The following is a 13,654-nucleotide window of genomic DNA, read 5'->3' on the forward strand; positions in this document are numbered from 1 at the left end:
GAAATCTCATACTCACACAGTTCATCTAAAGGTTTACCAGTGTAGGCTCCCGAGAATAGGGAAATCTACCTGCCCATATAAGTAGTTTTCCTTTAGCCTAGTATGGTATGCAGCCTACTGCTACACCTGATACTAACTAGGGAATTTGCCTTTCTTAGCAATCCCTTAAGCGAAGAGTTTAACCCGCCTAAACGTAACATGTTCTACAAGCATAAATAATGATATTACCATAATACATTATTTTGTCTGTCATTATTCTGTAATTCTCATCTGTTCATGTTCTCAGCTTTGACATTTCATAACATTTCACTTTACGTGGCACTTTCACATTTCACTTTTCATTTCCATTTCATTCATTTTCATTTCATTTCATAATATACCCAGCATCTTTCAGCTGTTTTTGTGTTAATCTCAGCATCTTTCAACTGTTTTTGTGTTAGTCCCAGCATCTTTCAGCTGTTTTTGTGTTAGTCTCAGTATCTTTTAACTGTTTTTGTGTTAGTCCCAACATCTTTTAGCTGTTTTTGTTTCTATAGTTGCATTAACACTCACATGCAGCATATTTCATATAACATTTTCATTTTAGCACATTTCATGTATAACATGCATTTCATACTTATAATATGTGGAACTCTAGAAAATGTTGGTGACTGAAAAATTTGTTGCATTTATCGTCAAGGCGGAGATTTGTTGTTTTTTGTCCCATATTGGTAGAATAGTTCCACATGAGTAGAAAAAGTTATTTTGAATTTTTTCGTTGTTTGTCACACATTAGTGAGAAGTGTTTTTCGGACTTGTGGTTGAAGTTATATAAAGAGTTCAACTCTCCATTTGTAAAACACACCTCAAAGTTGTACTTTGTCAAGAAGTAGTGGATTGATCGTCAGCGCCCGAGGACGTAGGTAATTTTGTACCGAACCTCTTTAAATTCTTGTCTTGTTCTTTTTACTGTCTTTTATTATTAGTTTCTGCATTTGCTTTAGTTCTTTATATTTTCAATAGCATTAGTTGTAGTATTGGTGTTTGACACAAGTGGGGTGCCCGACACAACAAAAAAGATGAAAATTTGACATTACATTTTTATTATTGAATCAAAGTTAAAAATAGATGAATGTACAAAGTTACAAAATCAAATGTCCTTAGCTGCATTCTTTCTTGAGTACGCCATGGACCTTACAGTCCAAATTCTTGATGAGGGAAATAATCTACAGCATTGCCAAAGTAAAATGGGGATATCTCTTTCTCCTCCCGCGCTTGCAGAAAGTATATATACATCTGTGTTGCCAACTTTCTCAACCATCAGAATCAGTCTCCCTGAATGGTAAAGGAACAGTCTTCACTGCCCTAAACTTGCCCACATTGTTCAAATGTTCATTCTCCAACCTATTTAATTTCACAGTACAAATATGTCAGAGTTAGAAGATCATTCATGTCTAGCTCATTGCCTTTTGTTCATCCACCAGGAACTCATTTGGCTATAAAAGTTTTTATAAAATAGATTGATCAAAAGAAGTCTTGGTTTAATTTCTCCTGCTTGCCATTTAAGTACCTGTAAAAATTCCAATGCCCGCGCCGAATAACCTCTAAAGAAGCCACAAGAAAGTCCAGGGACCGTGACTCAAACATCCCGATGTTGAATCGGGTTACTGTCTCAACCCAAGCAACCCTCAAAACCAAATTCAAGACCTACAATTCCATGCCTCACTTTGAGTTCAAAACTTTTTCTTCCAAATACAATTGAAATATTAGCTAGAAATATTGTAATGTGTGCAATAGGGAAAGAGAGAGAGAGAGAGAGAGAGAGAGAGAGAGAGAGATAAGGGAGACAAGGAGCTAGAGCTCACAATGGAGATGTAATAGATGCCTTTTTTCTTTAGAATCAAATCATCCCTAAGCCATGGGTTCCTGGAGTTTGGGTGAAGGAGTCCCCAGTCTTTGACAAAGTCCCAGTACAATTGGTAAAGTGTAGCAACGACAGAAGTGACCAGAACTATGATCATCCACAACTGGGTTGGCTGTCGTGCATACGTCAATCGAGCGCCCGCAGCCACCATGGCCGAAACATACTTCCCCAAGTTGGCCAAGTGATTCGTGTCACACTCATCGAACCATCGTCTCGCGCACTAGTGATGATAAATACAAATCAAAGGACTGTGTGTTAGGGGAAATTTAATTTATAGGCTCAAATTAGGGTTTTGGTATAAGTCACGAAGGAGTAATTTTGAAATGCTTACCTGCATGGCACGCCAATAATATGGCAAGAAGGAGATAACATAAGCAAGCTCCCTGTATGGCTTTCCAGACTTGCATGTTTCAAATTGGTGGGTTTTAAAGCTACCAGCTACAAAGTAGCAAGCTGTGGATTCTATGTGCCTCAACAATGGAATCTACGCATTGAAAATGAATACAATTAACAATAACTAGCAATTATGGGTTCATGCTAAGTAATGGCAATATGGTGAATTTGAAGAACTGACAGCTCATTTGGTACGTACATAGGAATGGAACATAAATGAGAGGAATGAAATCAAACTTATGACTTGATTTTATCATACTCTCCACTAATTCAAAATTTTATTTTCTTTTCCTATTCCATTTCGTTATGTAAACCAAACATACTGTGATAGTTTGATAGTTTGAGTCTTAAAACTGGTACCTGGCTAGTGAGTTGGTCAGCCATAAAAAAGTCTACCATCAAAACCTGCAAAGATGCATAGTGTTTCAGACCCAAAAATACTTCAGAGATTGATTGCTTCCTATATATCACTGTGCAGTACAATAGCTCAAAAAAATTACCTTATAAAAGGGAGAGCAAGCGATGTTGCGTAAGGTTCGTATGAAGCAGTATCGAGTTGGGCGGTAGAAGATGTTAAATGGGCAAATGAGGAGGGCAATGAAAAGCTAAAAGCAACAAGTGAAAAATGGGCAAAACTGTTCGCATCAGAATCCCGTGAAGAAAAGAATGAAGGGTTTGGAAGTGAGATCAAAGGGCCATAAATTAATATTCACTGATTACCAGAAGGAGGAGTCCAGGAATGACATCAACTTGTTGGGGAGAAAACCCAGCGTCACGTAAAATGAGGTGGGCAACCATGGCTCCAATCACCATGGTCATGAAGGAGGTGCATATGAGGAATGCATCTCTGTATTTGAGAGCTGTGGTGGGAGAGAATTCAAAGATGAAGTTGTAGTTGATCCTTGTAGTCTTCCACATCAACACGTTGCATCCATACATGAATATATGCAAGCTTAGCAATGCAAACATGCTGCAACGTATGCAAGATGAGTAACATTAATGACCATAAGACATATTCATAATGCATAATTTTTAAAATTGATCTGTACAATACTTTGTTTTCAACCCTTCATCACGGCACACACTATGTGCATCAATGCATGTTTGACCACTCCAAACTTTATATTGAGCTATAAAAGTGTTTTAGAAATTCAACATTGTAATTAGTTGATCGAATAAACTATGTATCTATGCTTGGAAAATATAATTATTAAATGGTAACTTGCATATGCTAACTTTGGATAATCTTTTGGATTTTGCATTGTATTGGATTTAGATAAAATATAATATAAAATTGTATTGAAATTTATTCAAATCTACCCAAATCCAAATTCTTAGTCTGAAATCCATGCACCCAAACGCAGCATAAGTATTTTTTTTTTTTAATTCTTAAAATATGAGGAGAAAAAAAAATAGAAAAAAAAAAAAAGTGGGCAATATGGGAATAGGAAACTTTAAAAAACTAAAAATTTAAAGAAAGAAAGAAATAAAGAGTACCTAAAAACAGGGTATACAACTTCCATGTAGGCTGGTTGATTAGTTCGGATGGAAAACAATCCAGTTAAGTGTGCCAAGATTGCATACACACAAAATAGAGTCACAAAACAACCTGTGAACAGCCCTGCAAAATGGGGCAACAACATTAAGATGAAACCTTAGTAATGATTCTTGTTGGTTGTACACACGCACATAGGAATTTAAGTGTAGAGATATAAAGGGCCGGGGTAGACTCGTTTGTTAGGTGAATTGGCCCAGTGCCCAAAAGGTCTCAAACACCATTTTTTCTCACTCATATATATATATAGGGATAGAGAGACAAGCACATTATTCTAGTGACTGAGCTCGTTAACTCGTGACATTATGGGCATTTGACCAATTCACTAGAATGATAGGTTTGCTTGTCTACCCCGTTAAACTTGAATATTAAAAAAAATTAATTTCAAATGAAAAGCTATAACCCCTTCAAGTTATAGCTCTAGTCCACTAATATTTAGTGAAGTTTACTTGAATAAATGGGTCAATGTTGCATGATGTTTATTTGATGCTAGCCCATTCAATTAAAAGTTAACACATGGAGATTCGAATTCATTAAATTTTCGTTATTTCCTTACTAGAGGATAAAGTTTAATGGAAAAGTCAAAAATAAGTTCTCATTACAATTTTTTGGTTTGAAGGTGTTGTACATTCAACTTAATCTTAATTATGATTAATGTCTAGATTCATGTTAAATATGACGTATCCTTCTAATAGTTTGAGTTCTCATAATAAGTTTAGAGTTTTTTTTTTTTTTATAATTTTATTTTATATTTTTATAATACCAAAAAATTAAAAAAAAAAATTTGAAGAATGGACACCACTGCTTTAATTATTTCACACATAAGTATTGTGTGCATACATTTTGATGTGCTATTGTTTGTGGCCAACTTTATATTATTGACTATTGTTGACTTTAGATGATTCATTGTGATTACTTTGTTTGGTGTTTGACACACCCTTTCCACTCACTTGCCAAATTACTGGCCACAAATTAATTTTTGTGTTAAAGCACTATGATACTTTGATTAACTAATTAAAGGCCAATGTGATGTGCATGTGCTCCAATGATCTGAGCCCATTTTCAATGTTGCAACCATTTTTAAAAATGGAATATATATATATATATATATATATATATATATATATATATATATATATTTGACTTGTTTAAGTTTTGGGTGGATGAAATTTTTTGTTCAAATAAAGGAATATTTTTTATTATATATTTTTATCCATATTAAGTATATTAAAAATAAAATTTTATTAAAATATAGTTAAAAATTAAAAGAAAATTAAATATTTATAATGTATTAAATTCATTTTTTGTTCATTGATTTGTTATATATTTTATTTTAATTTTCACTGTTCTCTTAATAACTAAAATTAAAAGAGTACCTGCTTTCCTTTGTTTTTTTTTTTTTGTTTTTGCTTAACTAATATTTTCTAAGTTTCAAATAGAATTTCAGAAATTTTCTATTATTGGTTACGAACTTGAATCTGTAGTTATTTAGGTTCTTTTGGAACTCAGAAAATATTGAAGGAAAAGAAAATATCAAGAAATTTACATTTTCATGTTTGGTTAACGAAGAAAGTAAGGAAAAAATATATATATCAAATCCACAAATAGAATTTTGATTTTAGGTATTATTAATATTTAATTTTTTAAAAAAAATTAAATCATATTAAAACAAACTTTCATTTTAAAAATATTTAATAGAGAATGAAAATATAAGGAAAAATGAGCTTCCTCTTTATTTTTCATTCCAAAAAAAAAAAAAAGGATAGAGAGAGATAGTACCAACAAGGAAGGTGACCATGTGAGAATCTTTCTGCTGTTGGGGTCTTAAGAATTTCATTGCCTTTTTCCTATCACTGTTGGCGAAGTGCTTTGTGAATATGGACTCCACTTCATCCATTAGTCTCACCACCTTACCACATCCAAAAATATATTTAATAAATGTTTATAGTGCTACTTATTCTAATATAAAAACACTATAAAATTAAGAAAACAAACAATGGTCTAGTTTTTAATTGAAACAATCTTTGAAAATCTGATTCCTCCCTTCAATACGAATCGAAAGTACTAATTAAGACATTACACTTACGGGAGCAACTATTCCGCTCCTCTGACTAATTTGGACCTTCATGTTAGGAGTTACGAGTTTGAATTTTGGACATGAACTTATATAAATTTCAATAAAGTATTATATGAATTTGCGCTGACTTTCGTTCAAATTCAGACAAGTTTAAAATCTATATTTCCAAACATTGCTAAGTATTATTTAATTAAAAAAAATACTACCTCAATACCTTATCAGAACTAATGAAATGGGATCTCTTTACTGCTTTCAGGTAGTTTGCTGATGCTTGTTGGTTTGATACCTGTTTGCCAAAAATGAACAATCCAAAAAATAAGAAAAAAAATTCTAGTACAAGCTGGTTGATAAGTTCATAGTGCGCGCAAAGATATAGTCTTCTCTAATATTTAAAATGAACATACTATAAAATAAATGAAATAATATCCCATTAGATTTAAGGGATTGTATTTTTATTTTCTAAGTTTTATCTTTAGAGTATATAAATTTTTGTGTTATGTGGTGGAATTTAAATTGGAGATTAGAAAAAGAATAATTGCGGGGTGTTCCAATTTTTTTGTTACAAGTATCATCTCCAATCTATTTCATTTGTAAATAATTAGTTATAAATATCGAACAAGCTTATGCACGGAAGATGACCATTTTGAAACTACATATAATGTGAAGATATAATGCCACTATAGATATACTAAGTGTATAAATCAGAATTAACATGATTTCATTATATGTATATATCTAATATTTTTCTCCAGATTCTAAGGACCGTATGTATGTGTACTTTAAATTACGATTTTTAAAATTATGCAAATTTAGAATTGAGTTTTTGAAATCAAAGAAAAAATAATTGTGTATTTTAATATACTTATATATGTATGCACGTGCATGTGTATATGATATTTGAGGATAGCCCATTTTGATGGATGCAATATAATTATGAAAACATTGAAATGCATATTTGAAATAATACGAGACTTTTGGTTTATATACTAGCTAGCTCGTCTTGGTAAAAAAGGCATTATTGTTTAGACCTGCATGAAAAAAAAATTTCACTTTTTTTACAAAATGACTTTAATTGTAATAGAGACAACAAAGTTGAATTTCTTTTTATATAATGCATTCTTTATTTTTAATCAATAAGAATATAAGAGTTTTATTTTTGAGTCGATATTTCCCAAGTTTTTCAAAAGTCGAAATGGACTATTTTTATTATATGGATTTTGCTCAATAAAATTCACACCGAACTATAACTAAACTCAGCAATTTATACAATGGTACCAGCAAACCTTATCAAATTTCTTGAGAATCTTCACAAATGCCACCATATTCAACGAGCTGACAAAAATAAGAAATTCATTAGAGTTGGTTAATTAACTTTCTCATGGGTTGTTTATAGTCTTTCTCATCCCAATTCATCGTGGTGTTTCTTTAGGCTCACACAATCCCTTGTTTGAGCCTCGTACAAGGTGAATCTACCTGATTTCTAATATCTATTGGAAAGACCACATTAGACTAGAACAAAAATAATAATAAAATAAAAACCCAAAAGGCTAGCAAATCTATGCATTGTGCAAATTAAGGTAGAGCATGAGCTTTTCAAGGTCGTCTTCAAGAAAATGTCATTAAAAAAGTGACCATTAACACTTACGTGGATGGGATTTTCATGAAATGTGCATATTGTAATGATAGTAACCTTCCAATACATTTGTTCATGGGAGGAGAAGCAATTCTAAAGTAAATAAAAGATGTCTTCCTTTCTAAAAGAAATTTTAAATTTCTTAAACTGATTTTTTTCTTCTTGTCCTTTTTCAAAAAAGAATTTTGAGTGAGAATGCAAGTTAGCTAGCTAGCGAGGGATTATACTAATGGTGAAAGGTTACGTGATGAGAAATGATGAGTTGCTTGCCGTTTTGAGCCTCACAAAAGGTGAATTTGCTTGATTCTTAATATGTAATGGAAAGACCATGTTATACCAAGATGGAAATAATTATAAACAACTCAAAAAGACAAGCAAAATCATGTGTTATACGCGCACACACAAACACATGCATAACTTGACAAATTAAATAAAACATAAGTATTTCAAGGTTACGTAGAAGAAAAATGTGATTAAAAAAGCGACCATCAACATTTATATAACGTGGATGATGACTTGTGTATAACCGCTTATATATATATATATGCATATGGACACTACATGTACAAGCCCTTCTATTTTGGGACTTTCCCAACTATCATGAATGTACATATATGGTAACAATGTTAACATGCCAATACATCAATTCATGGGGAGGAGAAGCACTTCTAAAGTAAATAAAAGATGTCTTTCTTTTCAAAAGCAGATTTGATTTCCTAAAGTGAATTTTTTTTATGTCCTTTTTCAAAATAAGAATTTTGAGTGAGAATGTAAATTAGCTAGCTAGGCATATTCTAACGGTAAAAAGTAAGAGATGACAAATAATAATTGTGAGCTATTTTGTGCCCTAATTAAATCTAGTAAGTTGTAGATGCAATACACCTAAACAAATATAATGACACTATCTTTTAGATGGTATGCATCACTCATCTTAGTTTTAGATCTCCACCTATAAGTTTTAAGGTCAATCTAAATATATCATGCCCATTACATGTGAATAATCTTATGTAAAATATTTTCACAATTCTTAAAAATTTAGATATTTTTAAAAAATTAATAATAAACTATCGTAATTAAGTTTGTTTACTAATAATAATATCATCTCATTTATTTATTTTTAATCAGATACCTTTTGGTTAAGTTCAAATGTTAAACTACTTAATATAAAATTTTTAAATGTATATAATCTTGTCTAATTTTCATTGAATTTAGTTCTTTTAGAAATACTTTATCTCACTTTTAAAAGATAACAATGTTTTTGTTTATGAAATAATTTATCTATTTTTATTTCTATATATGAAATGTATATATATATATTGTTCATTTATTTGGTTTTTTTAAAAAAATAAATGGAATTTTATGATTTTAAAAAATGAAAATAGAAGAATAAAAATTATTTTCCACAACTATAAGGCTTCTTTTGGCATGAGCAAAATAAGGTGAAAGAAAATAATACTGAAGTAGTACCTGTAAGTTTTGAGGAGAGCAAGGCCTTTGTAGAGTTCCACAAAGGCTCCTCTGATCATCTTTTCTGCACACTGTATCTTCTTTCTGTTTATGAAATCTGCCGACCCCCCTTGATTATCTTTCTTTGGACTATTTTTATTATTATTATTATTGTTTACGATTAACTCCTCCCACAACATGGATGTCACCGCCGTTATGGTTCGCGCCGGCGTCGTCGCCGGAATTTCGATCCTTGTCATCCCAATCCTCCCCATATTATGCCCACTCCTCGTCTTCGCTCTCGCGGCCGACGCCGCCAAATTGACGCAGTTCCTTTCATCCGCCGCCGCCGTTCCGTCCTCCGCCGGTGCGATGTTTCCAGGTGTTCCGTTGGGCTCCCCGGGGCTTTCTGCAATTTCTTTTTTTTAGCATTGTGTATCTAAATTCTTTTAAGTGTACATTGTATTAAATTGTCGGCAACGAAACTTACTGATCTATTCATCTTAATTAGAGAAATTTTAGCTAATCAAAAAAATTAAAATCATATCTAACTTGCGAAATAACTTCTTTTTGCGATTTGTTTCTATCTTTGGTATCTCAATGCTGAAAAATTTGTTCAAGTGCGGACATAGTAGGCAAGGGGTGTGTGGTTAATTATACAGATATGGACACGCATTGTGCGCTAAAAGCCCATGAAAGGCAGTGGAAAAAGCAGACACCATCTGATCTCAGTGTCATTAATTTTCTGATCAGAACAGAAAGTGGGTATGGCTTTATGGAATGGAGTACTACTGCGTGAGGTCATATATATACAAATATAATTAAATATATCCCACACGTTAAGATCTGCAGGCCGCACTTTATAACCAAAAGACCATGGCTACCTTTAATATTCCCACGCCACCCATTTACTATTATATGATATAATAATATGAATCTCTCTCTCTCTCTCTCTCTCTCTCTCTCTCTCTCTCTCTCTCTCTCTCTCTCTCTCTCATGGATGTATCACCTTTTGTGTTAATTATTTTCCTCTTTTTAGGGCAATTAGAAGAAAGCTCGGCCACTGTCCATGCATGTTTTCTTCAATATTTGGAAATGGAGCTTACCTGTGCTCTGGCACAACGGGTACATTTTCTTATGTATAAAGGAATAGGGAGGAAGTGCGAAATATCTCTCCATCTATTTTTATTTCTACGAGCAAATTTTAAACTTGAGAGGGTCTAGGACTATATCGGTATAAAATGATAAATGAATTATTATTATGATTATTTTTATATAAATTCGGTTGTGTGAGTTTTGAGTAGGTTAAAAATAAGAAAACTTTAAAATATATGAATAATGATACGACTTAAGACCAATTTAAGGAATACTCATGATTTTTAGTATGTGAAAGGCATTTAATTTTTCGATAGTTTCATCGAGTGATATATATTCTAAATAAACATGTATATGAATGGAATGAATGAATTTTTCAGTTAATATATTTAATGAAAATATCACTTGACCTAGACAATAGTCATAATCCAATCTAGTCCCACCATTCATAGACCACTATGGAGTGCATTTGCCATAATGCCCTTATGAACACTAATACAAGTGGACTAACCTGAGGTGTAACCGAAGCTTCGAGTAGATGATGAGTAAGAATGATTGGGAAAGATTCCTGCAGTAGACTTTCGGCGTCGATCGGATAAAATTTGTTTGAGGTCTTGAAGGGTTTGAAGTTGCTTATTTAGAATCTCGGCTCTCTCCAAAAACTCACTCTCCTTGCTCCTGTAAAACTTATTCACTTTGTCCACCTCTACATCCAGATTCTCAAAAAAATATCCCACCTGCACCCCAATATTTCTCTACCCAATCAATACACCAAATAGCCAATAAACTAACATAAATAAGAAAGGAAAAGTAGATTGTGACTCTTTTAGAGCAATCCATGCATGTACATAAAATTTGCAACTCATTTATCACGAAAAGTTGTGTAGTTTTAAAACTGTTAAAATAGTGTAAACTAACCTATGTAAAACTCATAACCCATCTATCATGAAGTGTCGTATACTGTTTGAAACCATTAAAATAATGCAAGCGAGCTCACGTGTGCTAATCACGAGACTTGTACTAAGTATGACAACTTATGATTATTAGGTTACAAATACTACTTGAGAAGTCAAAATCAAATGTTTCATGGCAAGAAATAACACATTTTCCTCTCATAAATTAAATTTATGATGACATATTATGCATGTTTCTATTTACCAAATGTACAGATTTATCAAATTTTGCTAGTTATAAGTCATTAATAGCTAAAAACAAAGGGGGCTTCCGATAGCTAGCCTTTCCAATAATCTTTCAAGCATGTATTTTTAATTGGAAATGGTGTACTATTTTGAGCCCTAGACAAATCATTAGCAAATTTGATGTGAAGGATTAAAAAAAAAAAAAACACACACACACACACACAAATGAGCATCTAGTCAAATTGGGGATATGTGTTTGTAAAGTTAGCGAGTGAGAAGGGGCGTGTATCATTTTCTTAAAACAAGTGAAAGGTTAAAAAGTGTGACGTACCTCATCTTCTTTAGAAAAGAACTGACGGAGTTCAGTTTCATGCAGATGCTCTTCTTCTTGTTCATCTTTAGGTTCTCGCTCTTCATCGGCAGCGTCTGTAGTACTTTTTGACTTCACCTGCAGTGAAATAATTTCTACCAGGTTTTAAGCGTTGTCTTTTTTCATGTGTATTGGATTGGTTCTTTTTGGTTTTTGTTGTTTTCGAGGGGTGTATAACGTTTGTGCTTTTCTGTTGCTCACGATGATTTCATGCATCACACAAATTAACCAACCAAACCATTTCCATGCTTAATTTCGTGACACAATGAGAGACTACAAAACGCACATATGCTAATTAAAGCCACCTAAAAAGTTAAGGGACTTGTTTATTAAACTCGCGGGGTTCGTTCTGGCGTCATACCTTTTTCTTCAAATTAAAATCAATTAAGAACAGAGAAAAACGAGAATTTGCAACTCATTAATTATAAACTGCATGCCATCTTAATAAATTAATTAGCTGCATGTTCTTAGCTAGCTAGCTCTCTAGCTAGCTAGCTCTCAAATCTTTCAGCAAAAGAGCTAAATACTTTATTTTTTCAGTTTGTGGGTAGAAAATCTTTAAAACTTTTTTAACTTTTCAAATATCTCAGTGTTTCATATTTAGAGGTTCGGGACATGGTAAAAGAGAAAAAAGAGAGCTCCACTCATCAGAAAACTTTAAGAAAAATGAGCTAATGAAACACGAAGACCGTAGGAGAATGAGTGAATGCATGCTTATTAGTTACAACATTAAACTCTGTCTATGCATTTATAAATGATTTTACCTGCTGAATGATGTGATCTGAAGATTTGTGTTGGGATTTTTCAGAGATGTGTGTGTGGAGAGAGCGAAAGGGATGGAGAAGAAAGGAGGAGGGGAAATTGAAGGAGGGCTTAATTGGGTGGGGGGGTTTTGATGTTGAGAGCTTGATCTTCTTAATGTATTTCTTCAGCTGCCAGTAATTCACAAAGGCTTCCTTCCATTCTGGGATTAGCTGTGCTTCCAGCTCCTTCGAAAACTTCACCATCTCAGCTCTCTCTCTCTAGATTTCTGGGTCTGCTCAGAAAACCCACAGCCCCATGAGTGATCAGATATATGGACAGGGAGGGAGAAGCAGCTAGAAATGAACTTATATATACATGTGTGGGTGGAGAGAGAGAGAGAGAGAGAGAGAGAGATGCTTGTCAAACTTTTTTTTTTTTTTTTAATTTAGATACGAAAAATGCTTGTCATTGTGGTCTTACGTTTGAAAAGGTTAGCGAGAAGCAGAGACATAAACACGACTCTTGTTGTGTGGGCCCGTTATAGTTTTGGGGCATGGTGAATAGAAGAAATTATTGGGAGCTCCCCCGTCCCTGTTTCTTAAATTACATACTTATTAAAAGTTGACCCCTCTGATATTAATTAATATAACTAATTTATCATATGTCTAATATTTAAAATACAGGTAGATGGACACGCAAAGGGGTGGTCCCTTATATAATTTCTCGATGAATGAGATGATTTTTTAAGATGCGGATCGATAGACTTTAAAAAAATATTAATAATATTTATCATTTAAAATAAGTATTTGCTCATAGAAGTGATTTTTAGGTTACACAAAAAAAAAAAATACTTAGTCAAAACAGTATTTTGTTGATTTTTTTTTTTTTGTAAAAGAAATAGTGCATGCAAGCATGAATTTGATTGAGTCCATGATTTGAATTTGAGTGGATTTTAATAAAATTAATAAGCATAATTTGATTTACATTTTATCCAAATCAACACAAATCCATATCCAATGTCCACATTCCAAACTTCTAAACCTCGAATAAGTGAATTTTGATAAATAAAAAAAAGGGGGTAAAAGATGACCTTTTCCACTTATAGGTGAATAATAAGTTTATAAGTGGTGATCGTATCAAAGTTTTAATAACTTATGAATACCATATACATGCTTTTCAAGTATCATGGTACCGCATTCATGTTTTTCAAAAACATCTTCCATCTTTGTTCTTCTTCTTCTTCTTCTTCTCTCTCAAATGGCTCATGCGTAAGGTATGTGGTTCCTCTACCAAATGTCA

At 32.7% G+C, this 13,654-nt stretch overlaps 1 protein-coding gene across 1 annotated transcript; it reads right to left on the reverse strand.

Annotated features, from left to right (window-relative positions):
• Positions 1-1,057: 1,057 nt before the first annotated feature.
• Positions 1,058-12,698, reverse strand: LOC131152186 (phosphate transporter PHO1). The gene is made up of 15 exons (XM_058103902.1): positions 12,376-12,698; positions 11,573-11,689; positions 10,614-10,839; positions 9,029-9,416; positions 7,212-7,260; positions 6,143-6,214; positions 5,631-5,760; positions 3,794-3,917; positions 3,017-3,266; positions 2,797-2,901; positions 2,657-2,701; positions 2,235-2,387; positions 1,845-2,123; positions 1,550-1,686; positions 1,058-1,383 (listed from the first exon to the last, which is right to left on the reverse strand). The coding sequence occupies exons 1-15, from the start codon at positions 12,616-12,618 to the stop codon at positions 1,293-1,295; spliced, it is 2,409 nt and encodes an 802-aa protein (XP_057959885.1). The 5' UTR covers positions 12,619-12,698; the 3' UTR covers positions 1,058-1,292.
• Positions 12,699-13,654: the final 956 nt, after the last annotated feature.

The sequence above is a fragment of the Malania oleifera genome, chromosome 3 (genome assembly GCF_029873635.1).
Source record: "Malania oleifera isolate guangnan ecotype guangnan chromosome 3, ASM2987363v1, whole genome shotgun sequence".
Taxonomy (NCBI): Eukaryota; Viridiplantae; Streptophyta; class Magnoliopsida; order Santalales; family Ximeniaceae; genus Malania; species Malania oleifera.

Excerpts from the sequence above, each read along its gene's own strand:
- LOC131152186 (XM_058103902.1), bottom strand. The coding sequence starts at position 12,618 with ATGGTGAAGTTTTCGAAGGAGCTGGAAGCACAGCTAATCCCAGAATGG. Across the intron at positions 2,902-3,016 it reads TTCCTGGACTCCTCCTTCTG|CTTTTCATTGCCCTCCTCAT; the intron begins GTAATCAGTGAA and ends TGTTGCTTTTAG. Across the intron at positions 1,687-1,844 it reads GCATCTATTACATCTCCATT|GTCTTGAATTTGGTTTTGAG; the intron begins GTGAGCTCTAGC and ends ATGGAATTGTAG.